The following is a 19718-nucleotide window of genomic DNA, read 5'->3' as shown; positions in this document are numbered from 1 at the left end:
AGCAGTAGACAACAAAGATGTTTTGAGACAGAAACAACAGACTCACACATTAGTCATTGGGCCAAATTTATAGTTATGCCTCAACGAAATTGTAAGTTACTTCATGTTGTAGATCTTTGGGGTCACTTGAGAAGTTAAAACCATGACTGATCAATCTGCAAATGCTGATGGTTGAATATATTGTAGTTTGGGGTGTTTTTGTCTCTGCTGCTGTCATCCCATCAGCTCCTTCTGCCGCTTCACGTTTACCGTCTTTCTAATCTGCCTTTTTAACTCTTTGGTGGTCTGAAAGATCAGAAAACAAAGGTTTTTAGAGTTGGTTTTGTTTTGTTTTATTCCTATAAAAGATTCATTAATAGGTTCCTGTGATCTCCCATTTGCTTCTTTTTCCAAGAATGTAGATTTTGTGTAATGGCTCAAAGGACTTTCCCCCTGCCACTTTGCTTAGGGTGAGCGGGTTGAAGGGTGCTAAAAAGTAATCTCTGGATAAACAAGATATTACTGTAGATATGTGCGGACACACTGTTGGGTATCTGGTGTATCCTAAGATAATAACTAGAGTAAACAAGAGTTTACTCACATGAGATTAGTAAGAGTGTATGTTTACCTTATTTCTTAGGAACAGTATTACAGTGTTTCATGTTTTATTTTCTTGCCTAAGTGGAGTAGATTCTTATATTTGAAAATCTACAGTGCTATTTTCTTTAGAAACTTAAAATTAAGTACGAGAAGTCAAGTCATCTTTTTTTGGTAAATGTGGGTATCTATATATTTCACGTTATTTTATCTTTTTAAATTAAAAAAATTATAAAAATAACATATATGCTCATTATAAAAATTTCAAACAAGCCAGAAGCATATTAAGTAAAAATTCTCCTCCTCCTTCCCCAAATCCCTTTTTGAAAACCCAACACTGTTACATCTTCATGTTTATCTTTTCAGACTCATTTGTACATATACAGTCATTTAGAAAATATACACTTTCCTTTCCCACAAAAACAGGATTGCATTATATGTGCTAGTGTGTAGCTTTTGTTTTTTCATTTGCTGTCTTATGGATGTCTTACTAGGACGGTGCACATGAGATCTATCTTATCCATTCTACCAACGAATACTCCATTAGATACTACTTTATCCAGGCAATCTGGGACATTTTAAAAGATATTTGTGGGTTTTGTTTTTTTTTTTGTATTCCATCAGGGAGGAAGAAAAGCTAAAAAGATTAATTTTTTTCCTATTGTTTGAAGCCTCAATAAATATTGACAAACTTTAATATTAAAGAAAATATTCTTTCTTCATAAATTAGCAGTTATTGGCAAATATATATCTTGTTTATTGAAAACATACCTTTATTTCTACCACTTTCTAGATTTTACTGTTACATTTTTACGAACATGCACTTTTTCCCAGTTTCAAACATGCATTTTTGTTTAAGCGTGTTAGTTATATTATAGCATATTAGTTTTTTGCTAAATTGCCTGCTATAACCATTGAAAGGGAGTTGATAACTTAGTACTTAATTATCAAAATATTGATTATTAGACTAATAAATTAATAATTCATTAATTTATATTTAATTGTTAGACTAATAAATTTTTCCTTTTGTTTCAAATATTACAGAACTTGTTTGGTTTATAAATAGAAATGATATGAATAGAGTAAATGAGTTTTTCAAAAAGAAGTTGTAGGAGTTCTTTCTGTTTTGAAGATAGGCTCAAATGATTCTATTACTTTTTTCAAAAGTATTTGACATTGACTTATATTAGCTATTGCCAGAAGAAGTGTCCTATTTGCTGGACTTGTTAATTATCCCAAAAAGTAAAACTTAGCATACCAGTAAGCCAAATACTTGGGCTTTCAGAATCCTTCCAAAATCACATTTTAAAAGTTTTCTTTTTGTTTTTGTTTTTTTTGATTTGTTTGTTTTTAAAGGGAATTCAGGTTTGGACCAATGCTAAGGAATGCTTTAGCAAGATGTAATCCTGTGAAATGAGTTTCTCTTCAATCAAAGTGCCCCAAAACAGAAGCACAAGTAAATAAAAAAATTTAAGTTGCTACCAGTATACACAAAAATATATAATAAGTTGAGTAAATTCAGCTTTCTTTAATTTGATTGTAGTGTTAATATAGCACAAAAGGGTGTATTTTAGTGAAGATTAAATATTATAATTTGAGGTTTTGGGGACTGGTGCTGATTCTAAAAATGTTAATTAGATAAAATATACCAACAAATTGTCAGGCTTCTGAACCAATGACTGAATATCAAGATGTTAGGTAATTTTTAGATGTTCGTTTTAGTGCCCACTGTTTCAGATCTGCTTATGTAGGGAGTTTTTTCCTAAGATTGAATTCTTATCTTTATTTGGTAAGACCCACTAATCTGTTATAGGGGGTTAATTTTCCTTGCCTTATAGTTGAGCTGTTTGGTTTGACAAACCTCAGCAGAAACTTAGTGTGTAATCTAAGAATTTCTTCCACATTCTTTAATGCCCCCAAACATTGCATACACTAGAAAATGCCTTCAATGTGTGTTTTACCAGAATTTTGATACTAGTCAAAAATTTTACACTGCCAACAAAGAAGACACAACTTCTCAAATATATAGTAAAATACATTGTTGTGATCTAGGAATTGGTATATAGCAAGGTTTCATTGAGTATGTTACATACAAGCATTAAATTCTCAGATAATTCTTAACCTCAGTGATGAGCCTAAATTGATTGACTCTGCTTGGCTCTCTACACATGGCATTTCAGGGTACAAAGTGTAGCATTTCATTGTATAAGATATATGTAGTGAACATATGTGTTAGTATCTTCATTATTAACATCCTTTTTTATTGCTTGGCTGTAATTTTTGTAAAGATAAATTATATTGCTTTTGTGTGTGTGTTTTTGTGGTATATGTTTAGGAGCCAAGCACCCTTGGTATTTTGCTAGCTTTGCAGAACCCTACATGTGTACTCATTATTACTAATTATGTAAAAAAAGATTTCCAGTACTGTTCAGCATTTGACTTTTTTACATGTTTAAAATGTTGCTGAAGTTTTGTGCTCTTTGCCAAACTTATACAATAAATAAATGAAGTATTGTGTTGATTTTCATATGAGTTTTGTTATTTTAACAAAGTGGCCTGTACCTATTAGTATCTGATGCCCTATGGAAAAATAATATATGGCATATTATATTTTGAAGTGTTTAATTGTATAAATTTGTCTTATGCCAAAGTGTTGGGTTTTTTAAAAATAAGATGCTGAAATGATGTATGATTTTAAAAATTCTACCTTTTTTTTTTCAAAAAAAGATAAAATTGTTAGAAGCAAAAGTCATCTTGATAGGTACACATTTCATTCCATTGAATTGTATCATCTCTTGGCTCATGAAATAAAGTAGCTTGACCTTTAAAAATCAAAAGCCTTTTCTTCCAGCCTAACCTTAGACTAAATATAAAATGTATTAGATTTTTTTCTACTAGCTAACTTAATTTGAAAAGGCCACTGATACCTATGTTTTAAAAGATGATCTTCTCTGAAATATACAAATATTCACTTGGTTGTATGTATATTTAAGTAGGAATATCTTGATGGTTTGATTTTGAAAAAGTTTCATTTGATAGCACAATAATTCCTTAAAAAAGAACTCTTAATGAAATTTTATGATGGAAATCATTTTTAGTACTATTCATAATAAGTATAAAGAAAATCTATATGCATTAACCCTTTTCTGTATTTAAAAACCAGAACTCAAAATGAATTATTTAAAGGGTGAGTTAGATCTCCAAAGATAAATATAAAAAGATAATATAAGCAATAACTAAAGAAAGAAGACTCATTACATAAATGTAAATACTTAGTAACAGAGGAAAATTTCATCTTGACGGTGTACTAGTGATGCAGTTAGTGTGGTCAAAGCATTAAAATTAACTGAAGTTATACCTAGCCTTCATTTACATCCAAAAACTTGATGAATGAGTCACTGGTAATTACAGCATAGCATCCAACAAAGGAACTGGGGGTTCTTAAAATTCAAGCATCTTTAGAATAAACACACACCCAGCTTGGAATGGAATGAAAAACCAAGAGTTATGTAAGAGGAATGCTAGGCTTTTTATAGCCTTATAATCATTTTTTAGATATATATGCTTACTCTCCTCCAGGGTAGAATTTACTGATTCTCCTGAAAATTTTTCCCTAAAAAAATTTAGGAGTTTCTTTCAAGGTTTAGTAACCCTGAAAATTAAAATAACAAAGGGCCAAATCAGAAAAATTGTACTTGCTTCCTAAACTATATAGCTTTAAATATTTATATATTTGAAAGGAAGGAAGGGACTAGGGGGGAAAGGAGCAAATTAAATTCAAAGTAAGGACTTCCCTGGTGGTGCAGTGGTTAAGAATCCACCTGCCAATGCAGGGGACACAGGTTTTGATCCCTGGTCTGGGAAGATCCCACATGCCGCAGAGCAGCTAAGCCCGTGCGCCACAACTACTGGGCCTGCGCTCTACAGCCCACGAGCACAACTACCGAGCTCACACATCACAGCTACTGAAGCCCGAACGCTTAGAACCCATGATTTGCAACGAGAAGCCACTGCAGTAAGCCCACACACCTCCACGAAGAGTAGCCCCTGCTCGCCACAGCTAGAGAGCGCCTGTGCACAGCAATGAAGACCCGACGCAGCCAAAATTAAATAAATAAATAAATTCCAAGTAAGTAGAAGAAAGAAATATTAAAAGTAAGAGCAAAAATCAGTGATACTGAAAACAGGTAAATCATAGAGTTAACACAGCCAAAAGTTCGTTCTTTGAGAAGAGTAATAAAGTTAAACCTCTATCAAAACTCAGTGGAAAAAGAAAAAGCACAGATTATCCCTATCAGGAATGAAATTGGGGATGTTATTATAGATCTTACAGTCGTTAAAAGGATAATAATGGACAAATTTTAACCAATAAATTAGATGAAGTCATCAAATTTCTTGAAAAATAATAGCTTTCTAAAACTGATATGAGACAGAAAATGTAAATAGCCTTATATCAAAGAAATTTATTATCAGAAATTTTCCTGCAAAAGAACTTCAGGTCCACATGGCTTTATTGGTGAATTCTATCAAATATTTAAGGAAGAAAAGCTTTAATTCTACATAACTTTTCAGAAAATAGGGAAAAGGGAATACTTTTACCAACTTTTTGAAAAAATGAGAACAAGTATTACTCTAATACCAAAACTGGTGAAAGACATTTCAAGGAAAGAAAGTGACGTATCAATATATATCATGAACATAGATGCAAAAATCATTAAACTATTAGCTAATTGAATCCAGCAATATGTAAAGAGCATAATACCTTATGAGCAAGTAGAGTTTATTGCAGAATGAAAGGTTAGTTTAAAATTAAAAGTCAATAACTATAAGCACCATATTAACAGAATAAAGGAAATACTTCATGATCATTTCAAAACATGTAGACAAAGCATTTGACAAGATTCAACACTGATTCATGATAAAACTCAGGAAACTAGGAATAGAAGGAAACAGTCTGATAAAGGGCATCTGTGGAAAACCTCCAGCCATCATCATACTTAAAGTTGGGAAAGTTAAGTCCATCACTAGACAATTGCCCTCTAGACAATATCTGTCCCCATTTCCCCCTCTCTTCCCACCAATGCTGAAATTCCTCTGCCTTTCTCCCTTCACCTACCTCCCGCCCCTATTGTTCCCTGTGCTCATTTTTCTCAGAATATTTGTTGAACCTTGAAGAAGATGGATCCCTCATTCTTAAAGCTCTAACAGGAAGTATGTTCACTTCCTGGGCACTCCACAAGTCCAAAAGGTTTGGGGAATCTGTTGATTCAGCAAATATTTATAAAATCATACCCAGATGAAGGTGGAACCAGTTGATTCAGTAGCAAAAGTCCAAATGAATAAAACATCCTTTCACACACCTGTGTGATAGAAGCACCATCAGCAGAAGATACGGAGAAATTCCTAAATATTCAGTTGTTAAGGCCTTGATTTCAGAGGATGATAGCTAACATGCATTAAATCCTTATTACTACTACACCTGAAACTGAGGTACAGTGCAGTGATATGCTTGCCCAAGGTCCCACAGCTTGTAACTAACTAGAGCTGCAGTTTAAATGAACCCAACCAAGTAACATGGCTCTAGAGCGTGTACTTTTCGAGGCTTTTCCCTTTCGGAAGAGCAGAGACCTGGAGGAGACCCTCTGGGACAGACCCGTGAGGATGGGGGAGGGATAGAAAAGGTAACTTTCATCATACTCAAGTTGTAAGACATTTGAAAGGAAAATGTCTTGGGTACTTCTGGGAATGGGGGCAAGAAGGGGAAACCTGAGAGAGGGGCACGCTATGGTGAAATACTAGATTAGTTTTCCAACTTTAATGTGTTTGTGAATCACGTGGGGATCTAGTTAAAACACAGATTCTGATTTGATAGGAGTGGAGCCTCAGAGTCTGCATTTCTAACTAGTTCCCAGATACTGTCAGTGCTACTGGTTACACTTTGAGTAGTGAGGTGTTAATGAAATATATATATTTATATAATGTGGAATATTACTAGCTATTAAGCCAGTGGCCTGGCCAAACATCTATTTTGGTACAGTTATTTAGAAAATATACAAAAATTCAGCAGTTATACAAAAAAAGGGAAGGAAGGGAGGGAATTAGGTAATACCAATTTCTTAGTACAATTTCAAGTTTGCAAGTTTATATCAAAAGCAAATTTTATGTTAAGCTTTAATGATAAAGATGAGTATATGGATAATTATGCAGAAATTAAGATGGAAATTCAATAATACGGTAATAACAAAAATAGCATTAATAAGGCTTTCATCAAATATTGTAGAAGATTTCCGATTAAATACTATAGTGATTTAGACTGTGCTTTGGGTTTATCTTTGTACCTTCTCAAAGTTCCTCTAAAATGGCAGTAAGGAAAAAAATATTTTTTTGAGTACCATTAAGGACAAAGGAAACAAGAGACACTGTGTACAAGAAATGTTCACAAAATTTTGGAAGATAAAAAGATGGAGGAGTATTAATTGAATAAGCAACACGGTGGCAGCTCAAACTTATGTGCCTATAGCTGGGGCTACTAATGAGAAAGCAAATTTGCACAGCAGAATCCAAGAAAGACTCAGGAATTAGAGGAAACAGGAACACTGGTAAGAAGGAGCAAGTGTGGAGTTGGGTGTGGGGAGGGGCTGGTGGAAAGTCGATACCAAGAGCAGTTAGATGCCCGGGTCCTGACCCTTTCTCCATATGCTTAGGAGACCACCATTGCACATTACCATGAAATTTCAGATGAATAAAAGTCGTCAGGAAAACATTTAATATACAGAAAATTGCCATCAGAACAGCATTAGGCTTCTCAATAGCAAAATTTCTTGGATGCCAGAAGAGAATAGAGTAATCCCTTCAGAATTCTGGAGAAAAATTATTTCCAACTTGACAGCCAAACTGTCAATCAAGTGTGAGGCAGAACAAAGACATTTTTGGATATGCAGTCTCAATTTCTCTTCCTATACACTCTGTCTCAAGAAGCTATTGGAGGGGCGGAGTCAAGATGGCAGACTAGGAGGACGCGGAATTCGCCTCTCGGCACAACTAGGGCACCTACCAGGCACCGGCGGGGGACCACAGACACCTAAGGGGACGGGAGGAACCCCCAGCAACTGGATAGGATGGGCAGGGTGGGGCGGAGTGAGGGGGAGGCGAAGTGGAGGCAGGACAGGACTGGCGCCCCTGAGGGGTGGCTGGGGGAGGGGAAGGGATCCCACGTCCAAAGGGGGAAATTGGGGGACCATTGGGAGGGCAGAGGATCAAAAGGGAGCGTGGCCAGGTTTCCCCTGCCCACTTGGGCCCCTGGGAGTCTGCTGAGATCCCGGGCCTGATCCTCTGCCCACGGGTCCTGAAGGAGTGGGAGGGAGGGATGGGAAGCAAAAGTAAAGGCCGGACCTACGGGACTGGCACCCTGACAGGTGGCTGGGGGAGGGGAGGAGTTCCTACACCCAGCGGGACCCACCCACGGTTAGGAGTCCAGTGGGGATGGGGAGACAGTGGGGGAGGGGTGCGAAGGAATGGAAGGGAACGGGGCCAGTGCTTTCCCTGTCCCCTTAGGCACTGGGGAGCCTGTTGGGCTCCCGGGCCTAATCCTGTACCCTTGGAGCGTCCCTCCTGCTGCGCAGAGCCCAAGCTCCACCCCTACACCCGCACCCAGAGCCCTACCTCTACACTCGGAGACCCCCTCGGAGACCCCCTCCAACCGTGCTGGCCCTAAACCCCACCCACACACCCTCAGGCAGGGCCCTACGTCCAAACTCCAGAACTCCACACTCCAGAGGCCCTCCTTTGGACGTGCTGCCTAGTGCTGCCTATCTGCTTTGGCATAGGTCCTAAACAGAAGCCCCGCCCCACACTTAAACATTGCCCCGCCTAAGCCCCCAGCCCCAAGGCCTTTTCCAGCTGCTTAGGTCCTGAGCCTAGGCCCCGCCCCATGCTCCAACGTCACCCCCCACCCGCCTAGGTCCCACCCATCATAAACCCCGCCCTTGCCTGTTTCCCCCCCCACCTAAACTCCGCCCCCCATAGCCAAGACTTTTTTTTTTTTTTCTTTTTTCCTCTTTTAGACTGGGGTTCTGTTTTACCTTGTTGATTCATTGTTGTTGACTCATTTATATTTTTATTTTTTCTAATCTTTTATTTTTCTAATTTTATTTTATTCTTTATACTTTGTTATTTTTCTGATCCTTTTGGCTTGTTCCCACCCCCCCCCCCCGTTTTTTTTTTTCTGTTCTGGTTTTATTTTACCTTGTTGCAGTTGTTTCAATTATATTTTTATTTTTCCTAATTTTTTTTTAGCTTTCTAATTTTGTTTTTTATTCTTTGTTATTGTATTGTTCCTTTTTTCTTCTTTTTTTTTTCCCATGCCACACGGTTTGTGGGGTCTTTTTTTTTTTTTTCCACGCCACACGGTTTGTGGGGTCTTGGTTCCCAGGCCAGAGGTTGGGCCTGAGCTTCTGTGGTGGGAGCTCTGAGTCCAAACTGCTGGATTAACTGAGAACCTCAGACCCCAGGGAATATTAATTAGAGTGAGGCCTCCCAGAGGTCCTCATCTCAGCACCAAGACCCAGCTCTATCCAACTGTTTGCAAACTCCAGTGCTGGATGCCTCAGGCCAAAGAACCAGTAAGACAGGAATACAGCCCCATCCACCAAAAAAAAAAAAAAAAAAAAAAATGCAATGACAAAAAAATATGTTACAGACGAAGCAGCGAGGTAAAAACCTACAAGACCAAATAAATGAAGATGAAATAGGCAATCTACCTGAAAAAGAATTCAGAGTAATGTTAGTAAAGATGATCCAAAATCTCAGAAACAGAATGGAGAAAATACAAGAAACATTTAACAAGGATCTAGAAGAACTAAAGAGCAAACAAACTGATGAACAACACAATAACTGAAATTAAAAGTTTTCTAGAAGGACAAATGACAACAAAAACACGACGATCCAAAACCTATGGGATGCAGCAAAAGTAGTTCTAAGAGGGAAGATTATAGCTATACAAGCCTACCTCAAGAAACAAGAAAAATCTCAAGTAAACAATCTAACCTTACACCTAAAGGAACTAGAGAAAGAAGAACAAACAAAACCCAAAGTTAGCAGAAGGAAAGAAATCATAAAGATCAGATCAGAAATAAATGAAATAGAAACAAAAAAAAACAATAGCAAAGATCAATAAAACTAAAAGCTGGTTCTTTGAGAAGATAAACAAAACTGATAAACCATTAGCCAGACTCATCAAGAAAAAGAGGGAGAGGACTCAAATCAATAAAATTAGAAGTGAAAAAGGAGAAGTTACAACAGACACCACAAATACAAAGCATCCTAAGAGACTACTACAAGCAACTCTATGCCAATAAAATGGACGACCTGGAAGAAATGGACAAATTCTTAGAAAGGTATAACCTTCCAAGACTGAACCAGGAAGAAATAGAAAATATGAACAGACCAATCACAGGTAATGAAATTGAAACTGTGATTAAAAAGCTTCCAACAAAAGTCCAGGACCAGATGGCTTCACAGGTGAATTCTATCAAACATTTAGAGACGAGCTAACACCCATTCTTCTCAAACTCTTCCAAAAACTGCAGAGGAAGGACCACTCCCAAACTCATTCTATGAGGCCACCGTCACCCTGATACCCAAACCAGACAAAGATACTACAAAAAAAGAAAATGATAGACCAATATCACTGATGAATATAGATACAAAAATCCTCAACAAAATACCAGCAAACAGAATCCAACAACACATTAAAAGGATCATACACCATGATCAAGTGGGATTTATTCCAGGGATGCAAGGATTCTTCAATATATGCAAATCAATCACTGTGATACACCATGTTAACAAATTGAAGAATAAAAACCATATGATCATCTCAATAGATGCAGAAAAAGCTTTTGACAAAATTCAACACCCATTTATGATAAAATCTCTCCAGAAAGCGGGCATAGAGGGAACCTACCTCAACATAATAAAGGCCATATACGATAAACCCACAGAAACGTTCTCAATGGTGAAAAACTGAAAGCATTTCCTCTAAGATCAGGAACAAGACAAGGATGTCCACTCTCATCACTATTATTCAACATAGTTTTGGAAGTCCTAGCCATGGCAATCAGAGAAGAAAAAGAAATAAAAGGAATACAAATTGGAAAAGAAGAAGTAAAACTGTCATTGTTTGCAGATGACATGATACTATACATAGAGAATCCTAAAGATGCCACCAGAAAACTACTAGAGCTAATCAATGAATTTGGCAAAGTTGCAGGATACAAAATTAATGCACAGAAATCTCTTGCATTCCTATACACTAATGATGAAAAATCTGAAAGAGAAATTAAGGAAACACTCCCATTTACCACTGCAACAAAAAGAATAAAATACCTAGGAATAAACCTACCTAGGGAGAAAAAAGACCTGTATGCAGAAAACTATAAGACACTGATGAAAGAAATTAAAGATGGTACCAACAGATGGAGAGATATACCACGTTCTTGGATTGGAAGAATCACTATTGTGAAAATGACTATACTACCCAAAGCAATCTACAGGTTCAATGCAATCCCTATCAAATTACCAATGGCATTTTTTACGGAACTAGAACAAAAAATCTTAAAATGTGTATGGAGACACAAAAGACCCCAAATAGCCAAAGCAGTCTTGAGGGAAAAACACGGAGCTGGAGGAATCCAGCTCCCTGACTTCAGACTATACTACAGAGCTACAGTAATCAAGACAATATGGTACTGGCACAAAAAAAGAAACATAGATCAATTGAACAAGATAGAAAGCCCAGATATAAACCCACGCACCTATGGTCAACTAATCTATGACAAAGGAGGCAAGGATATACAATGGAGAAAAGACAGTCTCTTCAATAGTGGTGCTGGGTGCTACATGTAAAAGAATGAAATTAGAACACTCCCTAACACCATACACAAAAATAAACTCAGAATGGATTAAAGACCTAAATGTAAGGCCAGACACTATAAAACTCTTAGAGGAAAACATAGGCAGAACACTCTATGACATAAATCACAGCAAGATCCTTTTTGACCCAGCTCCTAGAGTAAGGGAAATAAAAACAAAAATGAACAAATGGGACCTAATGAAACTTAAAAGCTTTTGCACAGCAATGAAAACCATAAACAAGACGAAAAGACAACCCTACAAATAGGAGAAAATATTTGCAAATGAAGCAACTGACAAAGGATTAATCTCCAAAATATACAAACAGCTCATGCAGCTCAATATCAAGAAAACAAACAATGCAATCCAAAAATGGGCAGAAGACCTAAATAGACATTTCTCCAAAGAAGATATACAGATGGCCAACAAATGCATGAAAAGATGCTCAACATCACTAATCATTAGAGAAATGCAAATCAAAACCACAGTGAGGTATCAGCTCACACAGGTCAGAATGGCCATCATCAAAAAATCTACAAACAACAAATGCTGGGGAGGGTGTGGAGAAAAGGCAGCCGTCCTGCACTGTTGGTGGGAATGTAGATTGATACAGCCACTCTGGAGAACAGTATGGAGGTTCCTTAAAAAACTAAAAATAGAACTACCATATGACCCAGCAATCCCACTACTGGGCATATACCCTGAGAAAACCATAATTCAAAAAGATGCATGTAGGACAATGTTCATTGCAGGTCTATTTACAATAGCCAGGTCATGGAAGCAACCTAAGTGTCCATTGACAGATGAATGAATAAAGAAGATGTGGCACATACATAAAATGGAATATTACTCAGCCATAAAAAGGAATGAAATTGAGTTATTTGTAGTGAGGTGGATGGGCCTAGAATCTGTCATACAGAGTGAAGTAAGTCAGAAAGAGAAAAACAAATACCATATGCTAACACATATATATGGAATTTTAAAAAGCGGTACTAATGAACTTAGTGGCAGGGCAGGAATAAAGACACAGATGTAGAGAACAGACTTGAGGGCACAGGGTTGGGGGGGGGGACGGGGAAGCTGGGATGAAGTGAGAGAGTAGCATTGACGTATCTATACTACCAAATGTAAAACAGTGGGAAACTGCTGCATAGCACAGGGAGATCAGCTCGGTGCTTTGTGACCACCTAGAGGGGTGGGGTAGGGAGGGTGGGAGGGAGGCGCAAGAGCGAGGGGATAATGGGATATATGTATATATATAGCTGATTCACTTTGTTATAAAGCAGAAACTAACACAACATTGTAAAGCATTTATAGTCCAATCAAGATGTGAAAAAAAAAAGAAGCTATTGAAGGATGTGGTTCACCAAAGCAGGAGCATTGATGAAAAATCAGGACAACATGGGATACAGAAAAAGAAGATCCAGCATAGAAGGGAGATGACAGGTACACCCAGGATAAGGTCAGAAGGAGTCCTGGGAAGGCATGTCCAAAGGTGAGCTAGAGATGGGGAGCTCCAGGAGGCAGAACACCTGAGAAAAGTTGGAATTGTAGGCTTCTGTATAGATTTGACAAGTGTGGAGTGTTGTATTTGGAGGCTATTGGAGTGGGATGTTTTAGCCATAGCTAGAAAGAGAAATAAGCAATAAAAACAAGTCTATTATAATATTCAGGAGAAAAAGAAATGTTTTGTAAGAAGAGAATCATAATCAATATACTACCTGGCTCTGAAGTTAAAATATTTACATGATTATAATAATGGAAATAGGACACTCAGCTTATCCAAACATGGTGCTAACAACTGTAGCAGTTGTTTGGGAGGGCAGGTTAAGAGAGCCAATACTCATCTAGTATGTCTTGATAAATCAAGACATACTACCAGAAGCATTGTTAAGAAATAGGAAGATAAATGTCCAAAGAAATGGCAAAAAGAATTGAAGGGACTGAGGAATGGGGAATAGGTGGAAGTGAGGCAAGGGGCAGCTATTTTATACTATAAATCTTTTAACATGTTATTATGGAAATTCTCAAACATATTCAAAAGTGTAGAGAAAAATACAATGAGTCTCCATGTACCCCTCCTCCAGCCCCAACAATTACTGACGTGGCCAATCACATTTCATCCATACTCTCACTCACTATCCCATCTTATTTTATTTTATACCATAAACCTTTAAGTACTATTTAATTTTTTTTAAATTTATTTTATTGAAGTATAGTTTACGATGTTGTATTAATTTGTACTGTACAGCAAAGTGATTCAGTTATATATACATTCTTTTTCATATTCTTTTCCATTATGGTTTATCACAGGAAATTGAATATAAGTATATACTATTTAATTTTTAATTGTTGATTAAATACCTGCAGATGATAGGAATAATATTTGTGAAAAGATATCACTATACACCAAACTGCTTTGCAACCAAAAGAAAAATAACAGTAATCACTCACTACCTCAGACAACATGGCCCAATAGGAACTTTATCAAAGTTGGTACATGTACTACAGATATACAATGGAATACTACTCAGCCATAAAATAGAACGAAATAATGCCATTTGCAGCAGCAACATGGATGCAACTGGAGATTATCATACTAAGTGAAGTAAGTCAGAAAGAGAAAGACAAATACCATATGATATCACTTTTATGTGGAGTCTAAAATATGGCACAAATGAATCTACCTACAAAATAGAAACAGACTCACAGACACACATCAGACTTGTGGTTGCCAAGGGGGAGGGGAGGAGGGAGAAGGATGGACTGGGAGTTTGGGGTTGGTAGGTGCAAACTATTACATTTAGAATGGATAAACAAGGTCCTACTGTATAGCACAGGGAACTATATCCAGTCTCCTGGGATAAACCATAATGGAAAAGAATATTAAAAAAAAAGAATGTATGTGTATAACTGAGTCACTTTGCTGTACAGCAGAGATTGGCATAGCATAGTAAATCAACTATACACCAATTTAATAAAAAGTTGGTACATGTACTAGACAGCACAATACACTGGGAATGAATATGGACATGGGTAATGAAATTGACAAAAGCACACATCTTCCCTCCAAATGTGGCTCCCAAAAGAATTTTAACTAAAAGTCAGAAGATTAAAACAAATAAGTATCAGGAATTAGGCTATCAGCAAAATATGGCTACAGCATACTGAAATGAAAGGGCAGTGTCCACATCTGCCCTTCCCCACTTATTAATAGATAATGTCTTAAAGTGATGGTTTCCAGTAACCACAGTGAGGAACACTGCATGGGGTGTAAATGCTGTGCTCCTTTATGTGACGAGATGAAGAAAGGAGAAATAGTGTGAGGCAGTAGCTAATTCAGAATATGTGTAATAAAAATGTAAAAATAATTCCTTCTTCCTCCTAATATATAATAAGCAGAGAAAAAGGCAGAGAATGCACAATAGGCACATAAAGGCAAAAAAAAAAGCCAAATTCTGTTTCCCCATCCCCACCCAGGGAAGTAAAAGAGGTCAAATCAAAGACTGTATTAAAATCAAGGATCCCATAGTACTATAAATGTAAATGTTAAAGGACATATCAAAGTTTCTTGTAGATTGTGAAATTCATATTTGACATTTCAAGAGAATGTTAAAATGTTTTTTTAAGTTAATATATGGAGATGGTTAAAAAATTTTTTAGAATGGTGCTAAAGGCCTATACATGAAAAGTTGGGTCGTTCTCTCTCATTTCCCATCCCTCAGTCTCCCTGTTCCTCTCCACAGAGGTAACCACTCTTGTTGGGTTCCTGTGTATCCTTCCAGAAATTGTCACACGCATGTGCATACACCCCTGCACACACACAAAGGGGAGCATACCACGCATACTTACTATAGCTCGAAGAGGGCTCCGTGTCAATACATATACCTCTATCTCTTTTTGGCCATGTGGTATTTCATATAGACCATAATTTATTAGCCTCACATTGGTGGAAATGAGAGTGGGTTCCAGTCTGGGACCATTATAAATGATGCAATGAATTTCCTCATCTTTATGCTCATGTAAGAGTACGTCTGTAAGATAAACTTGGTGGGAATTTTTCAAAATAAAGTTTTATATCCTACATAAAATGGTACATAGTGTATTTCCAATGACGTTGAGTGAACTTCATGTTCTAATTCCAGTTTGAGCATGTGCTTCAAGGAAAAGTCAGCTCTTGGTTATCTATGAAAGGGTCGCCCTGTGAGGATTTTCATGTAGCGGCTCTGGCTGAGCCTCCTGCTGCAGCACTGGTCAAAAAGGGACTGAGGCCGAGGCGAAGGAGATGCTGGCGAGGTGGCAGCACGATCCCCTCCAGTTCCTGCAGCGTCGCAGTCAGGAGCTGAAGCAGCAGCTTGATGATTTGCTTTCTGAGAGTCGACTGAAAGGAGCTCTAGAAGCCAGTAAAAGGTGAGATATTTACCAAAGATGTATCCAATTAAAACAGGCAATAGATGAAAATAAAAATGCTCTTCAAAAATTAAGCAAAACTTATATTCTCTCACAGGCTGATGAACCTGCCCCTGTTGGGAGTTACAATCAGACGAAAGAGGAGGAACACAATCTTCTGGATAAGCTTACCCACCAACTGCAGGAACTTCCTGTGTCCATAAGTAGAGAAAATGTCGCTGAAACTGGGGCGCTTACTGAAGGAGAGGACGATGACAATTCTGCTGAAGAAGATGAAGAAGAAGAAGATGACGAGGCCACGAGTGGAGAATACGTTGCTGTTGGAGATTTTATGGCTCAGCAAGTCAGAGACCTTACATTTAAGAAAGGGGAAATTCGCCTTATAATTGAAAAAAAACCCTGATGGTTGGTGGATGGCTAGAATGCCAAAGGAAACAAAGGTCTTATTCCCAGAACAGACTGGGAGCCCTGTAATAAAGAAGAAGGCCAGGAGTCTAGTGAAGAAGGCAGTGAAGAAGATGTAGAGGTAGACATGGCAGAAGGAGCAGAAGTTAAACAAAGAACCGATTCTCATTGGAGTGCAGTCCGAAAAGCCATCTCAGAGCAGATTAACACCGTCGACGTATTGACCACGATGGGAGCTATTCCTGCCGGGTTCAGGCCTTCCACCCCCTTCCAGCTTCTAGAGCAAGGGGATCAATTTCGAGCAAGTTACTTCTTACAACCAGAGCTCACTACTTCACAACTGGCCTTCAGAGATCTAATGTGGGGTGCTAAAACAGGCTCTATTAGGGCAAGACCAAGTTGTGTTTCCTTGATTCTGACCCTCTGGAGCTGTAAGATGATTCCTGTCCCAGGAGTGAGCATCCAGGTTCTGAGCAGACACGTGCGCTTCTGTCTGTTTGACGGCAATAAGGTTCTGAGCAACATTCATACAGTCAGGGCCACGTGGCAACCTAAGAAACCCAAAACATGGACCTTTTCTCCCAGGTTACTGGCATCTTGCCCTGCTCGCTTGATGCTGACTGTTTCATCAGGTCCAATTCTTCTTCTCCAGATCTTGGAATATTATTTGAACTTGGAATTTCTTATATTCGCAATTCAACTGGTGAAAGAGGAGAATTAAGTTGTGGCTGGGTGTTTCTTAAACTTTTTCATGCCAGTGGAATTCCTATTCCAGCAAAACCTTATGAACTCTTCTTGAATGGAGGCACCCCTTATGAAAAAGGTGTTGACGTGGACCCTTCAGTGTCCAGAAGGGCACATGGTAGTGTTTTCCATCAGATGATGACAGTGAGAAGGCAGCCTCAACTTCTAGTAAAACTGAGATCTTTGAACAGAAGATCAAGGAACATGCTAAGTCTACTGCCGGAAACATTAATGGGAAGTATGTGCTCCGTTCATTTGTTGATATTTTATCACCAGATTCTTGGAGATGTGCTCCTGAAAGACAGGATGGCATGCGCAGTGCTGATTTAATTAGTAATCCAGTGCTGGCCACCTTCCCCAAGCTCTTGGAGCAGCCTGACATAATGGATGCACTCAGGAGTTCCTGGGCTGAGAAAGAGAGTACATTAAAAAGATCAGAGAAGAGAGACAAGGAGCTACTGAAGGCCGTGTTCCTCCTGGTTTACCACGACCGCCTCCTCCACTCCGCGCTCCTGCCCCCGTTCAGGTGGGCAGAGGAGGAGACAGAGGCTGCCCAATGGAAGGTCATCGCTGACTTGCTCAAGCAAAACCAAGAAAACGAGGGCGCCCTCCAGGCTCTGCTGTCGCCAGCGGGGCTCCATGAACCTTTCGGCATTTCAGAGCAGACCTATGACTTCTTGGGTGAAATAAGAAAGAATGCAGCCTGACAGCGGTGCCCCTTGACCTTCCACTTCCTGCTGAATCTGATAGATCCTCCATGACAACCTGCATCGCGTGACAAAACCAGAAGTAACTGTCCCATCACAACTTAGGCTTTATTCTTTTTTGTTCAGGCCACATTCTATAAGAAATATTTATCTGATAATTTGAATATGTGTTAATACAATGAAGTAAATTTTTATAAGGAATACTGTTATATCTAAATTTAAAGAGAATTTTTTTTCACAAACCAGCTAACAAATTTTTGTTTTGTTTTTCTTTTTCTTTTTTATTGAGTATAGTTGATTTACCATATTATGAAAGTTTCAGGTGTACAATATAGTGATTAACAATTTTTAAAGATTATACTCCATTTAAAGTCATTAATACTGGCTATATTCCCTGTGCTGTACAATATATCCTTGTAGCTTATTTATTTTATACTTAATAGTTGTGCCTCTTAATCCCCTACCCCTATCTTGCCTCTCCCCACTGGTAACCACTAGTTTGTTCTCTATATCTGTGAGTCTGTTTCTTTTTTTTTATTGAAGTATAGTTGATTTACAATGTTGTGTTAATTTCTTCTGTATAGCAAAGTGACTCAGTTATACATATATATATGCACTTTTTTTTTTTTTTTTTTTTGCGGTACGCGGGCCTCTCTCTATTGTGGCCTTTCCCGTTGCGGAGCACAGGCTCCGGACGTGCAGGCTCAGCGGCCATGGCTCATGGGCCCAGCCGCTCCATGGCATGTGGGATCTTCCCGGACCGGGGCACGAACCCGTGTCCCCTGCATCGGCAGGCGGACTCTCAACCACTGCGCCACCAGGGAAGCCCAATATATACACTCTTTTTTATATTCTTTTCCATTATGGCTTATCATAGGATATTGGATATAGTTCCCTCTGCTATGCAGCAGGACTTTGTTGTCCGTCCATTCTGTATGTAATGCCAAGTAACAAATTTAAGTTAACTGTATCTATAGATTTGTATGAAAGCAAGATTTTATCAAAAGCTAAATTTATGACTATTCAAGAAAGTGAAAATATAATCCACAGACTAGGAGAAGATATTTGCAAATGATATATTTGATAAGAGTCTAGTACCCAGAATATATTAAATATATGATTTTGCTAATAAACTTCGTGTTGTGAAATGTAGGGGAAATCAGAAAAAAAAAAGGGATTGAGAGTGGGAAGCAGAGTGTGTAACCCAGGGAGCGGCTGATGCAGGAATGGAGGTGTATTCTAGCACATCCATGTCTAATTAGATTCCCATGCTGGTTTTAAAATAATTTGGCAATGACCTACTACTTAGAACTGCCTACATTTTACTCATCCCCACCCCCCACCTCTGCCCACAAGGTGAGCATAGCCATATTTTGCTTGTTCAAAGGGAAAAGCTATCAAAAGTACAGAAAGGTAGCCAGCAGCACATCGAGGCTACAAAATGACAGATTCTTGTCAGATATCTGAGGCCGGAAACTCAGGGCCATCCCCAGGCCAAGGGGCAGCATGGGAGCCCACTGAAAATTGGTGTGGGCCAGTGTGGAGGTTAGGACCTTTCGGTGCCTGTCCTGGCTGCCCTGCCCCTTCTTTCCCTACTTCTGAGCTGCCAGTTTGGTGGCGGGGCAGGGTGGAGAGAGGGAGAGAGAGAGTGATTTAAGAGTTTCTCCAAAGAACAGAATTAGTGTGAGAACAAATTAATACTGTACAATCAACCACCTGATGCTCAGAGAGGCCAAATGAAGGGTAGATTCCCTCTGGAGGCATCAAGCGGATAATGCTTCTCAGAATTGCTAAATTTCAAGAGAATGGTTGAGAGGTGTATTTTCTGGTTAAAAGTGGTGATAAGAGCCAAGGCATTCATTCCCTCGAAATCAATTCCTGATCTTTCCTACTGACTATAATAAATGTGAGAAATGAATTTTCAGTGGTGAAATTTATGACTTGTTAATTAACATAATGGACTTT

General features: G+C 38.4%; 1 protein-coding gene and 1 pseudogene across 2 annotated transcripts in view; both read left to right on the top strand.

Moving 5' to 3' along the window:
- Positions 1-3103, top strand: part of SNX4 (sorting nexin 4) — a 62134-nt gene extending 59031 nt beyond the window's left edge. For both annotated transcript variants that reach the window (XM_030858987.2, XM_060298192.1), the window contains one exon: positions 1933-3103. In XM_030858987.2, coding sequence (XP_030714847.1) covers positions 1933-1980 — 48 coding nt within the window. In that variant the 3' untranslated portion in view covers positions 1981-3103. The remainder of the gene's footprint in view (positions 1-1932) is intronic.
- A 12461-nt stretch (positions 3104-15564) lies between these two features.
- LOC115854567 (nephrocystin-1 pseudogene) lies at positions 15565-18355 on the top strand (annotated as a pseudogene).
- The last annotated feature ends 1363 nt before the right edge of the window (positions 18356-19718 follow it).

Source organism: Globicephala melas, chromosome 4 (genome assembly GCF_963455315.2).
Source record: "Globicephala melas chromosome 4, mGloMel1.2, whole genome shotgun sequence".
NCBI classification, from domain to species: domain Eukaryota; kingdom Metazoa; phylum Chordata; class Mammalia; order Artiodactyla; family Delphinidae; genus Globicephala; species Globicephala melas.
The sequence above is the reverse complement of the archived record's forward strand: the minus strand, read 5'-3'. Positions and strand labels throughout refer to the sequence as shown.